This window comes from Conger conger, chromosome 9 (assembly GCF_963514075.1).
Source record: "Conger conger chromosome 9, fConCon1.1, whole genome shotgun sequence".
NCBI lineage: Eukaryota > Metazoa > Chordata > Actinopteri > Anguilliformes > Congridae > Conger > Conger conger.
Genome location: NC_083768.1, coordinates 25,047,463 through 25,073,979, shown reverse-complemented (window position 1 = coordinate 25,073,979; position 26,517 = coordinate 25,047,463). Strand labels below are relative to the sequence as shown.

Here is a 26,517-nt window from a genome sequence, read left to right as displayed (position 1 = left end):
AGGTGTGTTTGTATTGTCCTGTCGCCATGGTGATGACTGACTGACGGGCCCTTGCAGGAGGACTGACCAATGGTAGCGGGCGCTACATCTCTGCAGCGCCGGGGGCGGAGGCTAAGTACCGCAGCGCCAGCAGCGGCTCCAGCCTCTTCAGCCCCAGCAGCCAGCTCTTCCCGTCGTCACGGCTACGCTACGGCATGTCCGACGTCATGCCCTCCGGACGCAGCCGGCTGCTGGAGGACTTCCGCAACAACCGCTATCCCAACCTGCAGCTGCGCGAGATCGCCGGCCACATCATGGAGTTCTCCCAGGACCAGCACGGCTCCAGGTAACGCCCCCCGCCCTGAGGCCCAGCGTGTGCTGGACGTGCGTTCAGTCGGCGAACAGTCACTGTTTAAGGACTTATAATGCACAGGCCATTTAGTCGCCACCAACGCCTTTTTAATACAAATGGATGTGACTTGGGTCGAACAATGCTAGTTGGCTCATTTGTTGCTTACCTGTGTTTTTTTTTAAAGGTAAGAACAGATGCGTACCATAACAGCCAAATAATTGTTAAAAAGGCTAAAATAGTTTTGTTTTTTTTATTTCCCCATCTGCAGCCATTTATTTTTGTTGCGCTCTACCTTTTCAAACTCTTTGCTAATATTTGTGGAGAACAGAATAAAAGGTTGAATTTGCCGTCAGCTGAGGCAGGGTGATAAAAATAATAGTTCTTATGCCTCCCTGGTGCCGACATGCACCCCACCATTCACAGTTGGTTCAGACTGTACCACTGCTGACTGGGGGGGGGGGGGGGATTGGCCACAAGAAGCAGCATAGACCATTCAGCATTGCCCATAGAAATGAGGGATGTAAGAGAGTAGGTGGTTTGAGTGGATGTCTGCCCCCAGTACGTGGTTTGAGTGGATGTCTGCCCCCAGTACCTGGTTTGAGTGGATGTCTGCCCCCAGTACCTGGTTTGAGTGGATAACTGCCCCCCTCACCCGCAGGTTCATTCAGCTGAAGCTGGAGCGGGCCACCCCTGCGGAGCGTCAGTTGGTCTTCAGCGAGATCCTGCAGGCCGCCTATCAGCTCATGGTGGACGTCTTTGGCAACTACGTCATCCAGAAGTTCTTTGAGGTTTGCCCCTGCTTTCAGGCACTGACTGACTATCACTCACGCACTTTAATGGGCACCTTTAGAATAGAATCACTACTGCTTACACGATAGAATTGTTTCCGTAATGCTGATACGAGTCAGGTTTATGTAAATGCATTGTCAGCAGAGTTCCAGGGAACACTTTTTGGACTTCCTTTGGTCCCCAGATGCCCTGTTCTTCCCTGTTCCTGAAGCATAACTGGGCAAAAGGGCAGCAAGGTGTACCCTGGTAATATGAGTGCTACACGTAAGGGTAACAGTGCACTTTGGGAATATGAATACTAACATCAGGCTCACAGCCCAGTGCACACTGGGAGCATGAGTCCTAATGTCAGGCTCACAGCAACAGTGCACACTGGGAGCATGAGTCCTAATGTCAGGCTCACAGCACAGTGCACACTGGGAGTATGAGTCCTAATGTCAGGCTCACAGCACAGTGCACACTGGGAGTATGAGTCCTAATGTCAGGCTCACAGCAACAGTGCACACTGGGAGCATGAGTCCTAATGTCAGGCTCACAGCAACAGTGCACACTGGGAGCATGAGTCCTAATGTCAGGCTCACAGCAACAGTGCACACTGGGAGTATGAGTCCTAATGTCAGGCTCACAGCACAGTGCACACTGGGAGCATGAGTCCTAATGTCAGGCTCACAGCAACAGTGCACACTGGGAGTATGAGTCCTAATGTCAGGCTCATAGCAACAGTGCACACTGGGAGCATGAGTCCTAATGTCAGGCTCACAGCAACAGTGCACACTGGGAGCATGAGTCCTAGTGTCAGGCTCACAGCACAGTGCACACTGGGAGCATGAGTCCTAATGTCAGGCTCACAGCACAGTGCACACAGCAATAGGAGTAGTAGCGTCAGGCTAACGTGCGTCTCTGTGCTGCAGTTCGGCAGTTTGGATCAGAAGCTGGCGCTGGCCGAGCGGATCCGTGGCCACGTTCTCTCCCTGGCGCTGCAGATGTACGGCTGCAGAGTGATCCAGAAGGCCCTGGAGTTCATCCCCTCGGACCAGCAGGTCATCGTAAGTGTCCCCAGCCCCTCCTGCCCGTTCGTCTGGCGTGTTCAAGCAGCCCTTACGCAGTGTGTGAGTGTCTGAACACTGTCTCTCTCTGCAGAGTGAGATGGTGCGGGAGCTGGACGGCCATGTTCTGAAGTGTGTGAAGGATCAGAACGGGAACCACGTGGTGCAGAAGTGCATCGAGTGCGTCCAACCCCACGCCCTGCAGTTCATCATCGACGCCTTTAAGGGCCAGGTGAGTCCCGTGGCCATTCAGGGGGTGGGCATGGCTACTTTAGGGGGTCCAAAATCTATAAACGTACAAAAAATGTTCACATTTGTATTACATTGGGTGACCTGGTAACCGGAAAAATAAAACCTGGAAACAATGAAAGTTCGTTTCAGGTTTAATCTACGTCTTGGGAACTTGTGGGCGAAAGTGATGTTTCAGATGGCCTAATGCATAATGCTAATCCGGTTAAGCCTAGGCTAGGTTAAAAAGGGAAGTAAATGTCTATTCAACCCTCTGGGAGTGTGTGGAGCTATAATAATTAAATAAATCCCAATAGCATGTGAATACACCTTTAGTTGTTTAACAGCCTATAAAATAAAATTATAATAAAACTGTTACATTGTTACACAACATTGAATGGGCGTGATACCATAGATTTGATTATTCTGGCGGCATGCTCTAGCCTCTTCTCTGGGCCTACTGAAATGATCAGTTTCCTTACCTCCAACATATCAAAGTAGCCATTAGTAGTTATAAGTAGTTATTTCTTCAATTATAGGCCTACATGCAAATAAATTATTTTCAGCACTTAACGTAAAACTTCTAATAGCCCGGGGTTTTATTTGTTTGAACAAATGCACACCCGGCCTTTTAATAGAGACAGGCTATTGTTAGAGACAGGCGTTTATGTCATAAGGCTGTGTTCACACTCCACTTTACATGCAACCCTATGGGAAACGCGGACGCCTTTTAAAAAAAGCGCAGTGCCCGACGTATCGAGACGTACAATACCGAATAGAAAATAACGAAAACCAGACTCAATTTCAGCAAATCATTGCAATAATCACACACAACTATGGCATTACTGTATCAAAAATAATTTGATTTATTAGCCTACCGGTATCATTTCATACAGAACGTACGCAAAATGATTGACATTACGCAAACGCGTGGATAAGAGAGTCAAATAAATACTGTATGTCATTCGAATGTATCTGCAATCGTAAAATTCCGACAGTCAAATCTCCACGTGGAGCCGAAATGCAAGAGTCAGGCCCACGGCACGTGTCATTTAAACAGCAAGGCACAGAGGAGGAGAGGAGACCGGTATCAAGACACCAGTCGTCTACCTTATAAAGTCTGAACGCCGGAAAAAGTTTATGGCAGCAATTTCAAACTTTATTTGCACTTAAAGAGTATGGAAAAAGATTTTTACAACTGACAGCTTGAATTTTAGGTCGTACTTTTTCCTCTGTGCAGGCACCATTGCGATACAACTCTTTCTGTGGACGATCAGCAAATGTTAGGTTGCAATGCAAGTTTTAAAAAAATAACGGTAAACATTCTCACTACCAACTGTGGTTTGACCCGGCTTCTAATTAAGAGCGGCGTTTATTTGACAACATAAAGCCATACCCTGCTGATATTAGGCACAGGCGTCTGTATGGGACTCAGATTTTAAGAGAAGTTTTAAGGTAATATGGTTCCTGTGACTTTTTGATAAGGAGGGTACCTCAGTAGGCGTTGCATGTGGCACCAGATAAATCTTCTTAGTGATGACTAAGTATATTCTGCATGTTTTTCTCTTTAATATCGCTCACATTCTCAACTTGTTTATAAGTTGAGTTCTTGCCTACTTATCTATGTTACACAGTTCGAAAACAATGCATATTGTAGCCTATAAGGCTATAGCTAATTGCTCATTTTTACTATTGCTTATCCATGTCCACAAATTACACATTTCTGGAGAAATGTAATCTATAAACCGAGAGGCACAAAAGGCTGTAACATTGCAGCTTATCTTAGATCTAAGAATCAAAAAATTATTATTTTTTTGTTGGTTAAAATACATTCTTCAAAATGAAAATGTATTTTCATATATATCAAAAGCGAAACCAATTTTGCTCTCGTTGAATGTTATAGATACAATCATTTGTTTTTGTAGACTTTGAATTCAAAGCCTGCACTCGCATTGAACAAACCTCCTTGGCACGGAACGGTTTACTTCTGGTGGGCAGGTGTAAGCATGCTTATTAGCCAGTGCCATCTTGCTCATTCAGTGACCAACGAGCAAGAGCAATCACTTTCTTTTTTTTTTTTTTTGGGTCCTCCAGTGAGATGTACTTGGTGTACTCTGAGTGTGTGTGATGCGGCTGTGCTCTGACCATGTTTAGTGTGTGACATACGTGTAGCGTGTGACGTGCGTGCGGTTCTGTTCCAGGTGTTCGCTCTCTCCACCCACCCGTACGGCTGCCGTGTGATTCAGCGCATCCTGGAGCACTGCCTACCAGAACAGACCCTCACTATCCTGGAGGAGCTACACCAGCACACCGAGCAGCTCGTACAGGTAACACGCACACACGCACGCACACACACACACACACACACACACACACACACACACACACACACCGAGCAGCTTGTACAGGTAACACACGCACACACACCGAGCAGCTTGTACAGGTAACACACACACACACACACACCGAGCAGCTCGTACAGGTAACGCACGCACACACACACACACCGAGCAGCTCGTACAGGTAACACACACACACACATACACCGAGCAGCTCGTACAGGTAACACACACACCGAGCGGCTCATACAGGAAACGCGCACACACACACACACACACACACACACACACCGAGCAGCTCGTACAGGTAAAACGCACACCGAGCAGCTCGTACAGGTAACACACACACTGAGCAGCTTGTTCAGGTAACGCACACACACACACACACACACACACACACACACACACACACACACACACACACACACACACACACTGAGCAGGTGCCACGAGTGCAGGTGCCACACGCACATACAGTACCTGGCACAGGCAGCCTCTGAGTGGCGTAGCCCTGCTCACACCGCGTTGCCCTGCTGTTCCAGGACCAGTACGGAAACTACGTCATCCAGCACGTTCTGGAGCACGGCCGCGCGGAGGACAAGAGCAAGATCGTGGCGGAGATCCGCGGCAGCGTGCTCGGGCTCAGCCAGCACAAATTCGCCAGGTACTGAACCGGTCCGCTCTCCGCCCGGACCCTGACCTGGGCTGTCCCTCCCTGTGTGTAAGCCCTGTGCTCTGTTTCAAGGCTATGTGCCTCAATGTGACCCCAGTCAGAGCTGCAGAGGGTGGCCTCATAAGAAGTACAACTGCGAGAGCTACAGTTCTTTAGTCATGTATTCCAACCAACGGAGACTCCCCGACCTTGCGATTGGTTGAAATGGTGTTTGGTCGTTATGGTAATGGAGTGAATCCTGTGGCACGTCAGAGCAGGCCTGGGCGGTCCACGTGGATTCACTGTGAATCTTACCTTTATCCAAAGCGCTGTACAATTGATGCTTCTCATTCACCCATTCATACACACTCGCGCACCAACGGCGATTGGCCGCCATGCAAGGTCATGCAAGGTCACCAGCTCGTCAGGAGCATTTGGGGGTTAGGTGTCTTGCTCAGCGACACTTCGACAGCCAGTGTGGGATCAAACCGGCAACCCTCCGACTGGAATTATCGCACAGTAACTGGATTAGGAAGTGTACAGTAGCACATCAGTGGCAGATGCTCAGTACTGCCTTACGGATCCTGTGCAGTGTGAGTAGTTTCTTTAGGGGGGTGTTGAGAATGTACAGTACTGTGCAAAAGTCTTAGGCACCTGTATAACATTCTGTACAGATGAGATTCTTTCAAAAATAATTCCAATGAAAGGTTCTAAATAAACGTACTATACAGTTGACATTACATTTTAGTAATTTGGCAGATTAGTTAAAAACTGAATCCAATCGATATTTTTCGTGACCACCCTTCGGCGTTAAAACTGCATCACTTCTCTGAGATAGCCAACGCTGTCCTGCAGTTCTATAAGAGGTTGTTCCAAGCATGTTGGAGAACTTGCCGCAGTTCTTCTGCAGACTTTAGTTGGCTCCTTGCTTCTGATCTCAGACAGCCTTGATCAAGTTTTTATGTAAAAAGTAGTAAATTACAGTAATATGTTTTTAAAATGAAATGCAAAAATGTCTGTAAAATTAAATCTTTTGGAAAATTAATATTTGGAAATCTCAAATGTGTTTTTATACTAACACACACACACACAAATAAACGCATATAATAAAATCTAGGGTGCACAGTACTGTATGTCACGGTTGTGAAGTGACCCCATGTGTGTCCTGGTTGTGTGTGACTCCTGTCCTCTCCCTCCGCAGTAACGTGGAGAAGTGTGTGTTGGCCCGTGTGTGGTGGTTGTGTGTAGCGGTTGTGTGCCTTTTGTGTGTGCCGGTTGTGTGACTCCTGTCCTCTCCCTCCGCAGTAACGTGGAGAAGTGTGTGTTGGCCCGTGTGTGGTGGTTGTGTGTAGCGGTTGTGTGCCTTTTGTGTGTGCCGGTTGTGTGACTCCTGTCCTCTCCCTCCGCAGTAACGTGGAGAAGTGTGTGTTGGCCCGTGTGTGGTGGTTGTGTGTAGCGGTTGTGTGTGACTCCTGTCCTCTCCCTCCGCAGTAACGTGGCGGTTGTGTGTAGCGGTTGTGTGACTCCTGTCCTCTCCCTCCGCAGTAACGTGGTGGTTGTGTGTAGCGGTTGTGTGTGACTCCTGTCCTCTCCCTCCGCAGTAACGTGGCGGTTGTGTATAGCGGTTGTGTGTGACTCCTGTCCTCTCTCCGCAGTAACGTGGCGGTTGTGTGTGACTCCTGTCCTCTCTCTCCGCAGTAACGTGGCGGTTGTGTGTGACTCCTGTCCTCTCTCTCCGCAGTAACGTGGCGGTTGTGTGTGTCAGTTGTGTGGGGCGGTTGTGTGACTCCTGTGCTCTCTCCGCAGTAATGTGGCGGTTGTGTGGGGCGGTTGTGTGTGACTACTGTCCTCTCCCTCTGCAGTAACGTGGAGAAGTGTGTGTTGGCCCGTGTGTGTAGCGGTTGTGTGTGCCGGTTGTGTGTGACTCCTGTCCTCTCCCTCCGCAGTAACGTGGTGGAGAAGTGCGTGACACACGCCTCGCGGGCGGAGCGCGCCATGCTGATTGACGAGGTGTGCAGCATGAACGACGGGCCCCACAGTGCCTTATACACCATGATGAAGGACCAGTACGCCAACTACGTGGTGCAGAAGATGATCGACGTGGCTGAGCCCACGCAGCGCAAGATCGTCATGCACAAGGTGTGTGTGTGTGTTGCTCAGACGACCGTGTGTGTGTGTGCGCGCGCGCTTATGAGCTTGTGTGTCTGTTGCATAGATGAGTGTGTTTGTTTTTCTGTGTGTGCGCATTTCCTGTGCGTGAGTGTTTTGTGTCACAGGAAGGGCAGGTTTATAAGTGTGTTCTCTCTCTCTCCACCTGCAGATCCGGCCCCACATGGCCACTCTGAGGAAGTACACGTACGGGAAGCACATCCTGGCCAAGCTGGAGAAGTACTACATGAAGAACGGAGTTGATCTGGGGCCCATCTGTGGGCCCCCCAATGGCATCATGTAAATGTCACTCAACCCCCCCCCCCCCCCCTTCTTCCCCGGCTTTACGCCTCAGAACACCAGTGGGCTGGTCTGACCAGTGCGGGACACGCCACACGGACAAAACCACACACACACACACACACACACACACACACACACACACACACACACACACATAATACACACCACACACACACACGCACACACACACATACAGTACACACCACACACACACCACACACACACACACACACACACACACACACACACACACACGTACACACATACATACACACGCACACACGCACACACGCACACACACACACACGCACACACACACACACACACACACATTCCCGTGCCCGTCTCCCTCGCCCCTCTGGAGTTCTTGTGAGCATGCTCATTGTACGAGAAGCCTTGTCCTTTTTTCTCCAGTTCTTCACCCTCTACTTTCACCAGTAGTTTTGTCTTCTTTTTTCCGGCCTACTGTCCTGTGCTCTCTCTCTCTCTCTCTGTTGTACCTTCTCACTGGTGTGTAGAATAATTGTACATAGGTGTAAACGGTCCAGTGGCTGCGTAGGGCTGTGCATTTCTTTACCGTTGCGTTTCTGCTCAGGAGAGCCAGGAAGAGGGGGAAGACTGGAGAGGTGGCAGGGTGGGGTCGCATCCCCCCCTCTCCTCATCACCACCCTCCTCTCTGCTTTCCCCTCTTCAACTTCATTCAGTCATTTCACCCTTTTTTATTTGCTATTGCCATGGCACAGATGAGATTTTCATTTTATTCTTATTTTCTTTTTATTGTATTGGGTTTAAAAGCCGTATTTAATTTTCCATTCATTTAGCGCTCTTAAAATCACAGAAACGGAGCAGGATTGGGATGTCCCTGGTGTTTTGCTAACATTAAGCAGACTTTTTGATTATTTAGCATGGGAGAAAAGTTTTTGGTCTTGCTTATATAAATAGATAGTGTATACTTGGTGTAGACTTTTGCATATATATATAAATATATATATAAAAACTTTGTAGTTTTTTCTGGTTTTTGATGTTCAATCTGTATCTATAATGTATCCTAGTAGTGAACACATACTTCTGATTGTATAATTGTACATTTGTAAACCTCCTGTAATGTAAATGTGGAATCGCTTATACAACCCTTTTTTCGTATGAAGAAAATGCTAAAAAAATTTAAAAATTAGAAACCTGTGCATTTCAGTGTATATTCACACTTTTTCGGTTGTGGCATATAGTTGTTGTATATTGTAAATTGTAATATCAAATTTTGTTTTGAAAAGCCCTTTCTATACAGCGTAGTACTTGTACAAAGAACAGAAAATGCTTCATGGTTTTAATGTGTCACTACGTAATTTAAACTAAGGAAGAGGAAAATGCTGATTTACCAATGTTTAAAGAACATTTTGCTTTTAAGTAGTGACTTTTTTTTCCTTTTTTTTTTTAAGATCTTTTTAAAGTAATGGTTTTCCCTTTTCCTGGGGTTTCAGAGAGGATATGTGTCATGCAGAGTGTTTGGCTTCCATTGGATTTGGCCCTTGGCGTTTTGTACAGAAAAGACCTGTGTCTGCATTCTTTTGTCTACTTGTAAGTGATTGTAACATACTGTTGATTTTTTTTTTTTTTTTTTTTTCTCCCCTTCCTCCTTGTTGAAATACAGATTTGGAACACTATGCGTTGTACATTTACGAAAGCCTTGTGTATATTTCCAATGAACTTTTTTGCGAGCACACTTGTAACCATATGTGTATAGTTAACAAAAAATCCTGTGTATGCTTATTGCCTGGGTAACTATTTTTTGTAACTCTGTTGTAGATTGTCTCTAAACAATGTGTGATCTTTATTTTGAAACAAAACAAAACAAAAAAAATTCCTAAAATTTCACTCTTGGGTGAGCGTCATATTTACTGAAATCGTTGGTATTGATTTGCGTTATAACTTCCAGATCTGATTTGCTATTTATAGCATTACAGTGCACCGCTTGATTTTATAAGAGATTCGGCGCATTGTAAGATTGTTTTTGTGCTGCGGCCAGGGCGCGTTGTTTGTTAAAATATTATGGACTGAAACTAATTTGGGATGTGCAGCATTTTTTAACCGAACCAGACAATCTTGAACAGTGTAAAGACGGAAAAAAAGCAAAGCCCTGCTGTCATTACGCATAAAGTGCGGTGGGTGTTTAACAGCATTAAATACATTGAGCAGTCAGTCCATTGGAGCGGGCTTTTATTTGGCCTAAAATCCCTACCAATTTAACCGATCTCATTGGCTTGGACATGGATTTGCGTATTTTCCAGTTGGTGCTGTATTTTCCCGTTATCAAGGTGGGTAATGCGAGTAGTCTCCACCTTTCTGCGAGCCAGGCATTTTTTCCCTGGTGGTTATACTGTGTGGGTATAAGCTTAAGGACACGGGTGCGTTATAACGAACACCACAAGCAGAGCTTCATTGCTTCCTCTTCGTTCAGCTGGCAACATGTATGGCCTGTGAACACTAGCATTTTGACATTTTGTATTTTGAATGTGCGCACCATTGCGAACTTTATTTAAAAATAAAAAGTATGCAAATAAGCTCATGAATAGTTAAAGAACAAATTCATAGATTAGTTAAAACACTCATCTCAGAAAAAAGTACTTAATCCAATATTTATTTTCTTACAAAATATTGTCCTAAAATATAAATGACCGTATATTTCAAAAAAGCTTATGTATATCACCTGTTTTGGTAGCTATATCTAGAAGTTGTGGAAGCTAAATATCAAAATTGATCTATCCTGCCAAAACTCAATTTTCACCTGTGGCACCTCCCCTCCCTTTGTTCCCTTCGTGGTCTACTCAACAATAGTTTACAGTTCGGCGAAATCACTATGGAGTTAGTTGCCTGGTGTCTCAAACCAGATCAGAAAGGTAATTTTATGTGCGCTGGTGATGTTAGACTGGCGTTTCATTGGTTTGGAAGTTATAAAGCGTAACGATGAAGGGATATATACCCCGATATTGTAGGCTTTTTGCCATTCCCTTTTGAACAAACATGCATTCTCAAGGCATGTACAGTCTGGACCTAAACCTGGGTATACGTAGGAGGACTGTTGTGTCGGCATATTTTCCTGCAGTACCTACTGTAGGCACGATGGTTCGCTCTAGGGTAATTTATAAATGACAACAGGCTACTTGCTCTGGCTCAATATGCAATGCCCCTTGCTTTGAATGTAAATGTAAACGACTAGAGCCTGCATCTAGCTAAACAATGAATTGACACTGTTTTCTGATATTTTACAATAGGCGCACTCGATACGCTTGGATGACCAGGAATAAAGGGTTCTTGGAGCGTTTATGATACCCGTTTGGCGCTAAGGTGTAAAGACGCCTCGCGGGGGTCCGGACTTCGATTATCCACCACTGGACCGAAAGTCTATTATCTAGTAATTCCTATTTGAGTGACGTCACCTCGTCTGTGAATCATAATCATTACAATATAGGGCTGTAATTTGTAATTCACATTTGAGTGTATTATACTTGATAACTAGGTCATTATTTCGGTGACTAGCGCTGAAACCTTAAAGTTAAGTCTGTTTACCACCAATACATTTTAGAACCGTTAATAAGAACATTATTAGCAGGCATGAGTCGTTAGGAATTGCCAAATGCAGTTATGATGTACAATATTACCTGGGAGAAATGTGCCTGAAGGGAATGTTAATGTTCATAGAAACCTATAGGCCGTTCGGTAGCATACCAAATTACAAAAATGATCCTTGGTCGTCAGAAAAGACTACCCTTTGACTTTTTTTATTGCATAGTTAAGACAATTTTTTCCGTTACTGTCGAGTCTGAGTAGGTTTGGTTATTATCACTGTTTTGCTCCGATCTTGAGATCCTACAGTCCTCGGTCTTCGTCGTGATAGCCACCTTGACACCTCCATGAAAATGAGCACGGCCTTTTTTCGTGCACATGTTAAGCAACAATCAGGTTATAGTAAACCGTTAGTCTGCTAGCCTATAGGCTGCAACATTTCGATCAGTTTGCCTTTTTTGACGATGTAGTTCATTTTAATCCAAAACAAAGAGGCGCGCGTCGGCTACGCTTAGCCTATACATCAGCTTTCATTGAACCCTGATACTGACACGGGGAAACCGGGGAAAGGGAACTGGCTTTCTCACTGGAGCTGAGCCGATCTGCAGGGGGCATCCTCGCCTGCCAGTGGAATCACTCTCGTACACCGCGTCTCTCCCAAGCTGTGCAATAGAACCATACGGCATTTCCTGCACACGCTAGCACTCGCGTTTAGGCGGATAGAGAGGGGGAGGAGAGTGAGCAGAAGGGAGTGCGAGAGAGAGAGAGAGAGTTAAGCGCAGGGAGCGAGTGAGGTCTTGTGTCTCCCTTGCCGATAGTAAATCTATCTGGTAGCCTACTGAACGCACATTGGGGTATGAGAAAGGGATTGGGGAAACAATAGAACGCACGGACCCTTTTATTCTGCGTTCGAACCAAGAAAAGGCAGCCCGATTGTGGCTTGGAGAGGGATTAAGTGTGTTCTCAAATCAGTATAAAACGGATGTATGCTCCAGAGGAGAGCGAGGACTGAAGTTGGATTCTGAAACGAGAAGAGGAAAAACGTTTTTATTTGTTTCAGCAACACGCATAACAAGGTGAAGGTGCGACCTCTGTGCCGCCGGTCGCGTTTGGAGCACCATGATTCTGCCTTGTTGGATGGCGTTGGCATTACTCCCGTCGCTACTGGGGGAGACTGCACTGGTAAGCGTGAGCTGGTCCACTCCATTGTGTTCCATTGTTGTTAGCTGGCTAATATGCCTCGGATGAATGCGACGCGTCTTTTGTGTTGGTGAGATCACTGTCCAAGAGCATGATTTTGGTACTTGACTGAATGATGTTTAATGTGCCTCTGCCTTTTCCTGAACGCTCTACTTCATGAACAGTAGTAGGCTGCTGTTCACTTGCTGCAAGGCGATCGGTAGTAAATGTATTGCAATCGACCCATATTATCCCGCTAGCCAGCCCTAGCTAACTCCCCAAGACGAGCACTACATAAAGAACCAAATCTCCAAAGGGTTTGGCTGGGTGGATTTGCAGAAATTGCAGAGATGTGTGAAATGTGATTTCTGCCACGATGTTCACACTGAGCTGCGAACAAGCGGCTTCTGCTACTCATGGTATCTTATTTTCGCGTAGCGTACAATTTGTTCAGTTATCTTTAAAACTATAGGCTACCACCGTCCACGTTAGTTTTACGGGTCAGAATAACGGCGTTGTGGCGTGAGGGGCACTCGTTTTTCACGTTGCTATGTCGTTAGTCGTGTAAACCCACTTAGGGACCCTTGCTGGGGGAGTCGGAATGTTTTGATAGTAGATGTCGGAAACACAATTAACGCGCTGCCTCCAATTAAGGCCTAATTATAACGTTCAGTTCAATTTCCTCTGTCTGTAGCATTTCTGTCCCAGCCAAAGTACTACTGCAGTTAATTTCAACTAATAATCCTAATGTATTGAAATAGTGATTTTATTTCGCACACAAGACTGCACGTGCATCTTTATCAGGTTTTGCGGATGTGGAGTAGGAAGCGAGGAGCTCAGTATAATTCTGGAATAAAACCGACAGGTTCGGCGCGGGGGGATATTCTCTGGGCCGAGGTCAGAGCTGGAGTGAAGGTGTCAGTCGGGAAATGTGTGTCGCTATTTCACCAGGGTCCGGAGGGAGATGGTGGGGTGAGGCTGTGCGCTGGTGGGTCTGGAGGATATGCGAAGGATGGGGGGGGGGGGAAAGGGGGGAGGGGGATCGGGCTCGGAGGAAAGAGGTGATGTCATTGTGAATCGCAGGCAAGAGAAGGTAAATGTTTGGAAATTTGATTCTCTGCCACAGGCACGCCAGGCGCCTTTTTGCCAAATAAATCTCAGAACAGAAGGCTAAATTTGGAGAATAATAATCACTATCAGTAGCCTTATTATTGTAAAGCTTCATATTAACTGAACATTTAAACACGTATATGTTTTCTCCCAATACTTTCAGAACAAGCATTTTTGTGTATTTTTACATATTAGCCAACACATTAAGTACCAAAGATCTTTGTAAAAATCGTTTTCTTACTTGGAGAAAAGCCACACATTACCTCCCCAGTATGAGCTCGTTCTCTCCTCTCTCTTCCCAGAATAGACCATAATTATTCATACCACTTTTTGTTAACACTCTTAGTACAGACCAGTCTCTTTCCCACAATCTCCGGTAGCTACAGCCTAATTCCCCTCTGCTCTTTTCCCAATACAGAACAGCAGAGTGCACACGCAGGTGAATTTAACAAATGTAACCGCAGACACCATGGCTGGGTTCAGTGCTATTTCCAACACACACACACACACACACACACACACACACACACACACCCTCTGCATTGATGATGGGCAACCGGCTTTCGCTAGGCCTGTTATCCAGGTAGACATGACATGAAACTTGATTGGACAGGAAGTGGGGGTGGAGGGTGGGGGGTGGGTTTGAGTCATTTGTGCACCACCATCTCGCAGGCCTGAGATCCGTGTCCTCTAGAGAAGTCCCTGTTAGGGTGTTTCAGCTCAGGGGTTATATTGAGCAGTGTCTCTGGTGCGTTCGCGTGCTAGTGAGGCTCAGGGTGTGTGTTGGGACTGGTGTGGCGTGCATGATTAACAGAAAGCAGCTACTTAAGTCTCTGTGCTCCAGAGCCAGAGTGTGTGTGTGTACATGCGTGTGTGCTTATTCAATTGCATATGTGTGTGTTCGTAAGGAAGTGGTTGCAAGCAAAAATGTGCATATGTGTGTATGCGTGCAAGAAAGTGTTTCAGTGTGCGTGTGAGGAAGTGTGTAAGAGTCACGCTGAGTTCTGGGCCATGAATCACTGTTTTGTGCTGCAGGAGATAGGACAAAGGCAGCCATAGAGGGAGAAAGAGGGGGAGGGAGAAAGAGAGAGCAAGAAAGCCTGAGAAGTAGAAAGTGAGAAAGAGAGGGATGGGGAGGGTGTGGAATGTATGGTGTGAAGTGATTTGATGCAGGAAGTGTCTCCCCCTCAGGCACTCAAATGATTGGATAAAGAGTGTCTGTGCAAACAGCTGACCCTGACTGCACTGACTGTAAGTGGCACCTTCACACCCTCCTTTAGACACGCCTATAACATACACACACACACACACACGCACGCACAAGCACTCACACACATGCACACACACACGCACGCACGCACAAGCACTCACACACATGCACACACACACACATACCCCTCCTTTTGCCACATCTATAACACACGTACATGCGTGCATACACTCCCACACAGATACATAGACATGCACACACCCCTCCTTTTGCCATGCCTATAACACACACACGCACACATGCACACACTCACACACAGCCCTCCTTTAGACACACATATAATGCACACACACACACACACACACACCCCTCCTTTCAAGACACCTATAACATGCACACACAGCCTTCCTTTAGTCAGACCTATAACACACACTCCTTATATCAAGCACACAGACACATACACCATAGGCGAGTACTGGACAGCATTCCGGTGGAGTGATTGGACAGGGATGATTTTTCATCACAGAGTGCGGCTGTGTTTGGTGGGAGGGGTGGGGGGGGTGGCTGGACAACTTTATTTTGAGGATGAAGACGTGTTTGCAGCTTTCTGCAGGTGTTGAGGCTGGGCTGTTGTTTCTTTGTACAGCCTTACCTGTTTGGAGGGAAGGGCTGTACGGTCACCGCTTCACGGCGAGGTAATACCTGGAGTTGGTCTGAAAGGCCGCTCCTCACAGAACAGGCGGATTGGAGTGTGTTTCGGTGAAGCAGTGAGTTCTGCAGTGTTTTATCTGTAGAGAAGTGCTGATTGGCTGTGTTTCTGTGCACGGGCGTGTGGCTATATTTTCATCCAAAGCCCTAAGGAGAGTAATGTCTTGGACTGTGGGTTTAGCAGAGAGGGGTGTTGGTGCAGGTGGAGAGGAAAGGGGTAGGCAGAGAGAAGAGGAGAGGAGAGGAGAGGCAAAAGAAAAAATGCGAGTGTAGAGTGTGCACAGACCATCAGAGCCGAGTCTCTGGAGACTGCTGCTCTACCTGCGCGGTCGTCGTCATGGCAACCTACGGGTGATGCTTCTGTGACAGCTCTATCAGGATCTCGTTTTCTCTTTCTCTCTTTCTCTCTTTCTCTCGCCATCTCTCCCTCCCTCTGCTTCCCCCCTCTCTCTCCCTCTCTCTTCTTCCCTCCCTCCCTCCGCTTCTCTCTCTCCTCTCTGCCTCTCTGTCTCTCTCTCTCTCTCTCTCTCTCTCTCCATCCAGCGTTCCACTGTCGCCACAGCAGCAGAGCCCAGCTAATTAAGATGCTGTCTTCACCAGCCGTGCGGGGGGGAGGGGCAGCACTGGAGCCGCACTGCTGAGCTACCTGTGCTGGCTGCTGAGGAAAGGAGGGAGGGAGGGAGGGAGAGAGAGAGCAGGAGGGAAAAATGGAGGGAAGAATGGAGGAAGAGAGCAGGCAGGGAGGAGGGATTGCTGTTGCCTTATTGTCTATTGCATCTCAGTTTGACTGAACACTCGATACAAGAGCACTCAGCTCTGGCTGTGGTTTTGTAATTCACATTTCCTCCTTTTGGAAGGGATTGATTTTTCCTCGTTTAGAGCATTACAGTTTCATATAAGGGGGTGTTGAATGTCAGAAGCCATTGTTGGCCCGGGTGCTGCTCTGGCCCTCGTGAGGAATCATGGGTAATAATCTAATCGGAGAGCGGATTCATGGTTTGGCCAAAAAAAAAAAAAGGCTTCAAGTTTCCAGCAGTGGCACCTGGTTTGAGCATTAGTGTACCGCTGCTTTTAAAAATGGAAGACGTTTGACATACGAGAGTAAAACACCGGTAAAATAATAAAAAGGACCCATGATATAAGAGAGAAAATGCAACTGCAGCATCTTTCCGACAGAACCCAGGAGAGACTGTAAGCTGTTCATAGAGCCAGATCAGAGAAGTGTTCCGCAACATGGAATGCTGTCACACAATTCGGGAAATTACGACTGTGGAAATGCTGCAGTCAGGAGGGCCCCCTTTCCTGTACAAATTTCCTGCGCTGGTGCCGATAGCGGAGCGCTTTATCGAACACCAGTGAAACGTTCCCTTTCCGTTATCAGGCCCGCCACTCAACACGGTCGATAATCGAATGTAACAATTGCATTATGAGCGATTACCTGCATGAGCAGCCTGCAGGAGCCAGTGAAGCCTTGGAGAGTTAATTGTAGCTGTCCGGTCAGAGCTGTATTTGTACAAAAATCTTACGCTTTGAGAATAAGTCAAATAACGCCTCACCCAGCTTACTCAACAACAAGGGGAGTGGGAGGTGGAGGTTTGGGCAGAATGAATGAGAGTCATGGCATGTGTTGGATATTCAGGACTGTGTCTGGTCATGTGGCTTTTGTGTGTTTTGTGGCACTAGCTGTGTGCTGAGACAGTTTTGCTGGGTTTGGGGGCACTGGCCATGTATTTGGGAGTATGTGGCTGGGTTTGGGGGTGCAGGCTGTATCTGGGAGTGTTTGGCTGGGTTTGGAGGTGCAGGCTGTATTTGGGGAGTGTGTGGCTGGGTTTGGGGGTTCAGGCTGTATTTGGGAGTGTGTGGCTGGGTTTGGGGGTGCAGGCTGTATTTGGGGAGTGTGTGGTTGGGTTTGGGGGTGCAGGCTGTATTTGAGGAGTGTGTGGTTGGGTTTGGGGGTGCAGGCTGTATTTGGGAGTGTTTGGCTGGGTTTGGAGGTGCTGGCTGTATTTGGGGAGTGTGTGGCTGGGTTTGGGGGTGTAGGCTGTATTTTGGAGTGTGTGGCTGGGTTTGGAGGTGCAGGCTGTATTTGGGGAGTGTGTGGCTGGGTTTGGGGGTGCAGGCTGGTGTTTGTGTTCGTTCCACAGTGGCAGCTCCAGCGGACCTCTGAGCTAAAACGAGACTCATAATAACAGAGCAGTGGTGGGCGGAGCCCGGCAGGAGGTACTCCAAAACCGCCCTACCATTTTGGATCTTATTTTCTGCCGCCTTGCTCTAAATACTGACATTGTGGCTGTAGGAAATGTAGGGCGCTGCCGTCCCACTGAAGAGCGGGCGTGTGCATAGTGTGAACCCTCCCACATTAGTGCATCATCCGGCTAATACTGCCGCTCAGCACACTGTCTGCAGCCCCTCCCCCTCCCCAGGGGTCAGAGTTCAGTGGCAGCTCCAACGTCTGGAGTCACACTGCCCTACTTAGACACACGCAGACGAGCAAACGCACAATCATGCATGAAATGTATTCATGTCACACATACACATACACACACGCTCATTATATATTTATTGTTTGTGAGCAGTGTTCTTCATTCTAACCATTGTTGTACATTGCTGCTGTTCAGTAGTTCATATGAGCTACATTAGTGTGCAAATATTTGGGCGCCCCTGGTCAAAAAGCCTTTTGCAATTAATATCTAAGAGAACAGAAGCCACCCTGAAATCATGGTTCATTTCAAGGTATGGTTTTGATCATTGTTTTGCTGGAATATCCAACCTCTCTTCAACTTCAGTGTCTTCAACGACTGACCTTCGAAACATTAGCCTCTACAATTTCTTGATATTTGGTGGAATCCATTCTTCCTTCCACAATGTTTCCTGTGCCCCCAGCTGCCACACAACCCCAAAGCATTATGGATCGACCTCCATGCTTCGCAGTTGGAAAGATGTTCTTCTCCACAAAGGCTTAACCATTTTTTCTACAAACATACCATTTAATTCTGAAATCCTTGGACAACTGTTTAGAGGAACCCATGGTTCTTTACACCAGACAGAACAGCCACTGTATTTGGAAGAGAGAAAGAGAGAGACCAGTATTGTTTGCTCGTCTGCTTTGTGTCTGTGTGACATTGTGTCTTAATGGACTGTCTGTGCATTTGGGCGCTTTCCTGTGTGTGTATGTGAGGAAGTATATTGTGTTCTAGTACGGTTAAATCTGGCCCAGCTGGCCTGCGGTAATACTCGTCTTTTTGTTTCAAATTGCATCCAACTCCGGAGCTCGTAACAAACCTTGCGCTCTCTCCAATCAACTCCTCCACGCTGCGTCTCTCTCTACTCTCTTTCCTCACTTCATTTTCCTTCGTCTCATGACCTCTTCCTCCTCGCAGTCCTCCTCTGTCTCCTCCGCCTCTTCCGTCTCCTTTGTTGTCTGTCCTCTACTCCGGCTCTCCTCCCTCTCTTCCCTGCCCCTGTCCTCCCTCTCTCCTCGTATCTGGGTCTCCCTCTCCGCGCTCCTCCTCCAGGGGTGCGAGTGTGTTTGTGTTTATTCAGCAGATGTCGGTTCTCTCAGACGCCCGCGCTTCCGTTAATGGCCCCGAGGAGATGATTAGGTTAACGAGCCGGGTGAGTGGGGAGAGAGCGCAGGCGTATCGGTGGACGCCGAAATCCGATCCCCTCCCGCGGGGACCTGGGAATGAGGTCCATTTCCTGCCAGGCAGAAGCCGGGAGAGGAAGGGCAGATCAGACCCTGGCGAAAGGGAGAAGTAGTCCAGGTGCTTGTTGTGTTGGCTGCTGGGCCAATGCAGCACTGGAGCGATGCAGACCTGGGTGGATGATCTTAGCCCCGCTTGTTGGTGACCGTACGTTGACCCGACGTGATAATCTCACATCTCTGGATGCTCACGCGCGCAGACCGCTTTGTCTTCCAACACCAAAACTCTCTATCTTTCTCTCTTTCTCTCTTACTGTACCTTGTCATTGATGGATTGTGACGTGAGAGAGGGATATTGCTCACTGCAACATGCAGGCAGCAGAGCAGAACTCCTTATGGCGGGCGGAACGGATCTGTCTTGCCTGCCCACTTTCTGTAGCGAGTACAGTGGTATAACAGACACCCTGACCGCTGAAGCGCTGCTATAATAGCGCATTTTCTAAATGCTATGAAATGCCTGCCAAAGGCATGCTTAGTGTCCCCTTGTCTAAGGCTTTTGTAGCTACTAAATGCATTTGAGCGTCTCTAACAGGTAAATTAAATGCTCCACAGCATCTTTAGCAGATAAGCCAATACTCTAGCCTGAGTATTCACAAAACATTTAGTAAAATGATTTTATTTATTTAATGAAGAAAGATATCAAACACCCATATCAACAATGTGAAAAGGTAATTGCCCCCTTGAACTTAACTGGTTACCCCACCCTAACTGTAGAGACAAAAACTGCAACCAAACGCTTCCTGTAATTTAATATCAGTCATTCACATCGATGTGGAAGGACCACTCTTCTGTGCAGCACTGCTTTCATTCAGACAAATTTGTAGGTGGATGTTCTTCTGGGATAGTTTCTAACTTCCTGGATGAGCTGTCGCTGCAGCCTTGGAGAATTTCTGGCAAGCTAGCCACTCCTGGGACGATTCAGCATTGTTCCAATGTTCTCCACTTGGAGATAATGGCTCTTACTGGGATTCAGTGGAGTCCCAGAGCCTGAAATGGCTTTGTAACCCTTTCCCCACTGATACATTTCAACAACTATATGAGACTCCTTACCCAGTCCGAAATAAGAAGCGGTGGAGCACACTGTAGCTCAGAGCAATGCATACTGTTTAATCGACAGGCCTTTTTTACTCTGAGGAAGACATTGCAGATGTGAAAATGCCAGTCTTTATTTCAGGCTAGTCCCTGTGAAGTTAAGGGGGAGTCTCATATAGTCCATTTCTCCTGGCTGTTGAGCCTTTTTTACATATTTCAACTAGTTTTCTCATCTGTTCTGGAATTGTTTTGATCATAGCCTAGTGTGCTTGTACAAACATTGTGGTGACTACTTCACTCTCATGGTAAGCTTCAATTTGAGTGAAGGTTAGAGTCAACAGGGCTGGCTGCAATCAAGCCTGCCTGTGGTCAGTCCGCTGAATGTAATTAAATCAATTACATTTGGTTAATTGGTTGATTAAGGGGGAAATCACATTTCACAGATTATATGGATGTTTGAGAACTTTGTTTTCGTTAAATAAATGAAGTAATTCTTGTGTTTACTCGGTTTCCCTCTGTCTAATATTAAATTTTGTCTAATGATATGAAACAAATATGCTGTGATAGAGGAAATCAGGAAGGGGTGAATATTCTTTTCCCCCGACACTGTATATGTGGCGAGTTTCGGTGTCCATTTCCGGGGTAATTAATCCTATTTGGTTTTTGGGGTGTTTGGCAGGTGTCCAGCCTCCCCTGGGCTTAGGCGCGCTGAATGCTGGGTGTCGGCTGTAGGAGGAAGCGGCGCACGCCGTATCGAGCGGCGCTGTTGTGGCTGTGGGTACAGGGGTCAGAGCGCTACACGCCCTGTAGAGGCTTCATATGGTACACTGACCGCTCTTTTGTCCCTGGGGTAGCAGGATCAGTTACAGCAGGAAGGGAGGTGGGGGGGGGGGGCACGTTAATGAGGCGTGTGTGGGAGAGGAGCAGCGGAAAGCACGGAATGCAGTGAAACGCAGGAGGGTTATTTATAGAGCTGGCCTTTGAGAGGTGACGGTAGACTGAGCGATGAAGGGACTTCCTGTGTGGAAGCAGGCGGGTACGGTAGTCGTGATGGAGGAGTTGGGAGGGGGAGAGGGGGGGGGCGTGGGGGTGTTTGCCTGTGAATAATTCAGCAGATTCCCTGACAGAGGCGGGAGCTGTGGCAGTTAGTGGGTCAGGATGCCTCGCTCTCCCTCGCCTCATCTCGTCTGCAGCAGATACACCGTACGGCCCTATGGGTCGTGACGATGCGCCCCAAGCAAAAGCTACAACACTTGCTGATGCTGTTTGTCTGTTCAACTACGCTTTCTTGTGAGTGGCTTTAAACGGAGGGCACACATTCATACGTTTTTTCTCGAAAAGCAGCACTGGGTGAATGGTACACATTCTGGTGGTTTTCAGAGATTTGGCCCCCTGTCGACACGCTTCAGGTTTTGTCTTTGCCTGGCGGGTTGCGGCAGGCAGCTGCGCATTGCGACGTCCTTGTCGCAATTCCTTCTTTCCCCCGAGGGTTTAGGTCATTTTCCTCGCTCCGGAAGGCTGCTCTGGTTCATTTGGTGGAAGATATCTGCAATGTGTGCAAAGTTGTCGGGTTTAAATCACTAAAGTTCAGGCCCATGTCTCATTTTCTTTATATTTGGGCCACGGCGTCACTAAGCAGTGTGGACTCTGTGACAGCCGGGCTTGGCTACACTCACCCAGTACCTCTGTACATTGTCCAGGTCCTCTCCGTGTATTCCAGGTAGTTTTCCATGGCTCTGTTTTTCTGTGTTTAGAGCGCTTTATTCCCTCCTTGCTTTGGTGTGTGTGCGCATGTGCATGTGTTTCCCAGAGGATTGCCTAACCTAGTTCTGACTGCGTGGTATTATAGTTTGGTTGACTCTAATTATGTTTGTTTGGAAGAGGCTGTCCCCAGCATTAGTAGCAGTTAGTGGTGTTGGGTCTCGGACTTAGCTGGTTTGCTGGCTAGCAGGCTGTGTACTGTTCTGTGGGGCATTTGTTCCAGTTTTGAGGCCCATGAACTGACTGATTCAAGTTTGTTTCGCCAGATTCTTTTAAAGGAAGTTTAATTTGGGGTTTACTCTCTTTGTGTGTTGGAACAGCCTATGCACTCCCTCTTCCCGTTCATTCACTTCAAATCTAAAGCTCCCCATTGCGTCTTTGTTGGTGTCTAGAAGCTTGCTGAATAAATACCTTCAGATACTAAAACTTGAAGGGCTACTTTATTAAATAAGCCTTGCCCTGAGTCTTTTTTCCCTAGTGATCTGGATTTTTGTTTTTTATTTATTGTCTACTTGACACACAGTGCCATGGCCAAACTCTATTCTGACAGTACTCCAGCAGAGGCAGGTTCAACTTGAATCCCTATTCAGCAGTTGACAGCAGGGCCTGGTCATCTGTACAGACACAGACTTACAGACTCACACACCATCTCTCCCTCTCTCTCACGCTCTCTCACTCACACAGTCACACACACACACACACACACACACACACACACACACACACACACACACACACACGTTCCTATTGGATGAGATTATCTAATCCAGAACTATTCAGATTAAACATGAAAGTATCTGCCGTTTATGCCTGTGTCTTTTTGTATGCGTTTGTTTGTTTGTATGTGTGTATGTGTGTGTGTGTGCGTGTGTGTGTGTGTGTTTGTTTGTATGTGTGTATATGTGTATGTGTGCGTGTGTTTGTGTGTTTGTTTGTATGTGTGTATGTGTGTTTGTGTGTGTGCGTGTGTGTGTTTGTTTGTATGTCTGTATATGTGCGCATGTGTCCCTTAACACATGTTCGGGGGTGTGCATGTTTATTAGACCATGGTCTCATAAATATGAGTAGGAGAGAATTTGTAATGGTGAACTAGAAGGGTTGAGCTGGGGGGGAGAAATACACCAAATCCACGAGGCCCTGAGCTGAGAAGCAGGTTGTGGTGTTAAGATTTGCATTGCTTGACCCAAAGGGAGGGACTGTCATCTTTATGCACGTCTGCAGCCCATTGTGTGTCTGAGAAATATGTTCTTGCTTCTTTGTGGTCAATGTAGCCATGTGTCCAATTGTCTGAGCATCTGTGTCCAGCGTATCCAAATGTTTTAAGAACGTATGCGACTGTGTGTCAATGCCGTTTGCTGTCGAGTACCATTATATATCGATGCCGATGCGCTAGTATTTTCCATTCCTATTTTTGTAAGATCCTTAACTGCACTTTTGATTTTGAATTCCCCAGGTTCTGCTGTTTTTGGGAATGAAATGAGCTGGGGGCCAGGGGAGGGGGAGATACCAGAATCTTTTCATCGCTGTGCTTCTGCTGTCATAATAATCACACACAACACCAGCTGAGTGTATGCAGTGTCCTCTGGAAATATTTAATAAATATGTAATATTAATAAATAATGTATTTATTTCTTCATTTTGGCTTTGTAATTTGAGTCGTAGTGTGGTTGCAGAAGCTGATATTTTTAGTAGCTTAGCCACTTCGTTGCCTTTCTGATTTTGAGTTGCGTTTTATATGTTTTCAGCAATAAATCAGTAAGCAATAGCTCGCAGCAGGAGGGCATTAATAACAATGTAACAGAGAGGCTGGAGGCTGGGGGGGATGAGAGGGAGGGAGGGAGGGAGGGAGGAGAGAGGGGATGAGAGAGATAGACTCCTGGTTAAACACAGTTCATAAAGAGCTTAGTGCAGATGAAGGAGATTGTGTGAGAGCAGGGCAGCGCAGAAACAACCTGGTCAAAGGATTATCGATGAGAGGGAGAGAGAATGAGAGCGGGAATGAGAGGTATGATTGAGAGAGGAAGGGGAGAAGCGGCTATGCTGATGTCACACATCCCTGCTTGTCACAGCTGGCCACAGGCAGGTTAGGAGTGTGGCCAGAGGGGAGCTAGCCAATGCTAATAACCACATTAGCTGTGCAATTAACAGCCCCGTCCTAAAGTACTCATGACCCTAATCCAGCACAGAGGGCCAACAGTACAGTCACCGAGGCAGGCTGAGCTGGGTTAGGAGCGAGGCCTTCCAAAGCGTTCGCATGCCTGCACGCTTTTTACTGTACCTTGAAAACGTCCATCTGTAATTCTGCACCCCATCAATGCAGTGACCTTCAGTACCCTGGAAATGCTGCACACCTGTGATACCTTTCCTCAGTCATGCAATGACCCCCTCCATAGTAACCACTAAGGTGGCACAGTGAATGAACTCCATATCTGTATGCTGTCTTCTGTCTTTTTCACTCTGGGCCTTTTGTGTGAGCCACGGCAGTAAATTGTTGTTGACACTTGAAAAATGAGGCTTTCTGAGTGTGTGATTAGCGGGTCCTGGTACACTCGAGACCCTGTCTGCACACTGCCTGCCCCCTGCTCCACCCCCGGAAATACTGCCACCCCCTGTTTTCCTTTTTATCCGTCCCAACACTGCGGCCCTGTGCGGGACCTGCGTCAGCGGGCAGGGTCAGAGAGGTCATTTGAACGCTTTCCGGGCCCGGATTCTGTAGCCGATTGCATTAAGGTCCAACAGCGCTTCTTTCAGGTTTTGTTTGCGAGTTTGAGATTGAATTTCGTCGGTGTGATTAGATTTTTCTCTCCCTATAAATATCCCTTTTTCCTGGGAGGGGTGCTCTGAGAGCCTGCAGCAAGCCCAACATTCATCTGCCGGCTCTGACACTGTCCCTACCTTTCTCTCTTTGTCTCCTTCCTCTTGTCCCTCTGCTGCTCTGCGCTATCATCGCCTCTCTGCTGGGCTGTCTCTCTCGCTCCCTCTCTCTGTCTTGTCGCTGTCTTCCCCACACCTCTGTACTCCTCTGAGAACACTTACAGTATTAATGATGCAGTCCTGTATGTTTGTGTGTGTGTGTGTGTGCCTGTGTGTATGTTTGTTTGTGAGGGTGTGTGTGTAAGTTTAAGTGTGAATGTACAGTATTAATGATGTAGTCTTGCCTTCCTCTTGTTCTGTGTCTGTGCGTGTGTCTATATGTGTGTGTATGTGTGGCTGCACGCATGTGTGTATGTGTGTGTGTATGTTTGCGAGTGTGTCTGTATGTTTGTTTGTAAGTGTGTCTGTGTCTGTGTGTATGTTTGTTTGTGAGTGTGTGTATGTCTGCATGTTTGTTTGAGTGTGTTTGTGGGTCCAAGGCTCGAGGGCACACACACACACACACACACTCTAAAACTTACGTACACATTGTCGAGGCTTGGCCAGACCTTGTCGGGAGCCGGGTTCAGGCAGAGACATTAGACTGGGATACAGTAGGTGCTGCCTCTGCCTTACAGCAGAGATGTCAAGCCCATTTATAACAGCAGTGCTGAATGCTGTTCACTGTTTGCAGTTAAGCTTTGGCCTCTCCGCAGATTCAGAATTCACACCATCTCCCCTTCTGTGAGGATTCTGAACACAAAGCAACCCAATTAATATCTCTTGACAAAAGGCCTTTTCTGAAGAAGTACAATGTTTGGGGCATGGGTTTCCAAATTTAGTGCATGCTCATGAATACACGTTACTTCAAAAAGCAAACTGCCACATGCTGAATTTTTTCTTTGTATTGGGTCCAGACAGTTGTCTCCTCTTAACCCATAATGGGCTAAGGCGCCCTAAAGTAAAGTCATAGAAAGGCCAAGGAATCACGTGCATTTCAACGGTCATATGTCTTGAAAAACGGTCATATGATCAAATACAATGCTGGCGTCGTATCGGTGTGTTAAGGAAGATAAGGGGTTAACCGGTGTTTTGTCACATAAACATAATCAATTCCGTCCATGGTTTTGACCTTCCTCCTTGAAGCTAAAGTTGTTTTCTGTCTTCAACTCCTGTGTTGTTCACGCTTGAAATGGTTTCTGTGTCACTGATAGGGCAGCCTCTTGGCTGTCATTGACAGTATGCCTCTAGATAGGAAGCAAAACCCAAGTCTTATGGACAGTTCAGCTTCTGCTATTTGAATAATTTGGTCATTGGCAAGCATGCGTTCATTGTGGCTTTTGAGAGATTGCAAAAAAATTATATGGATTTGCATTCCTTTGGTTTTTCCCTAACTGGAAAATGAAGAATTGCCTAGTTGATTGTTGTTAATTTTCATGATGTTCCTGACAGAAAGCAAGTACATCTACGGAGTAATGACAAATAATTAATTTATATTCATTTCTGTCTGAGAATGAAAGCGCATCACCTTGCAATGACTTGCAGTGCAGTCATTATCTGCACT

General features: G+C 46.9%; 2 protein-coding genes across 2 annotated transcripts in view; both read left to right on the top strand.

The window, feature by feature from the left end:
* The window catches only part of pum1 (pumilio RNA-binding family member 1), a 29,294-nt gene extending 19,586 nt beyond the window's left edge, over nt 1-9,708 (top strand). The window contains 8 exon segments of the mRNA XM_061254503.1: nt 58-325; nt 990-1,119; nt 2,032-2,166; nt 2,261-2,398; nt 4,596-4,721; nt 5,276-5,397; nt 7,332-7,524; nt 7,706-9,708. Coding sequence (XP_061110487.1) covers nt 58-325; nt 990-1,119; nt 2,032-2,166; nt 2,261-2,398; nt 4,596-4,721; nt 5,276-5,397; nt 7,332-7,524; nt 7,706-7,837 — 1,244 coding nt within the window. The 3' untranslated portion in view covers nt 7,838-9,708.
* A 2,183-nt stretch (nt 9,709-11,891) lies between these two features.
* The window catches only part of sdc3 (syndecan 3), a 33,409-nt gene continuing 18,783 nt past the window's right edge, over nt 11,892-26,517 (top strand). The window contains exon 1 of the mRNA XM_061255848.1: nt 11,892-12,579. Within this exon, the coding sequence (XP_061111832.1) occupies nt 12,517-12,579 (63 nt within the window). The 5' untranslated portion in view covers nt 11,892-12,516. The remainder of the gene's footprint in view (nt 12,580-26,517) is intronic.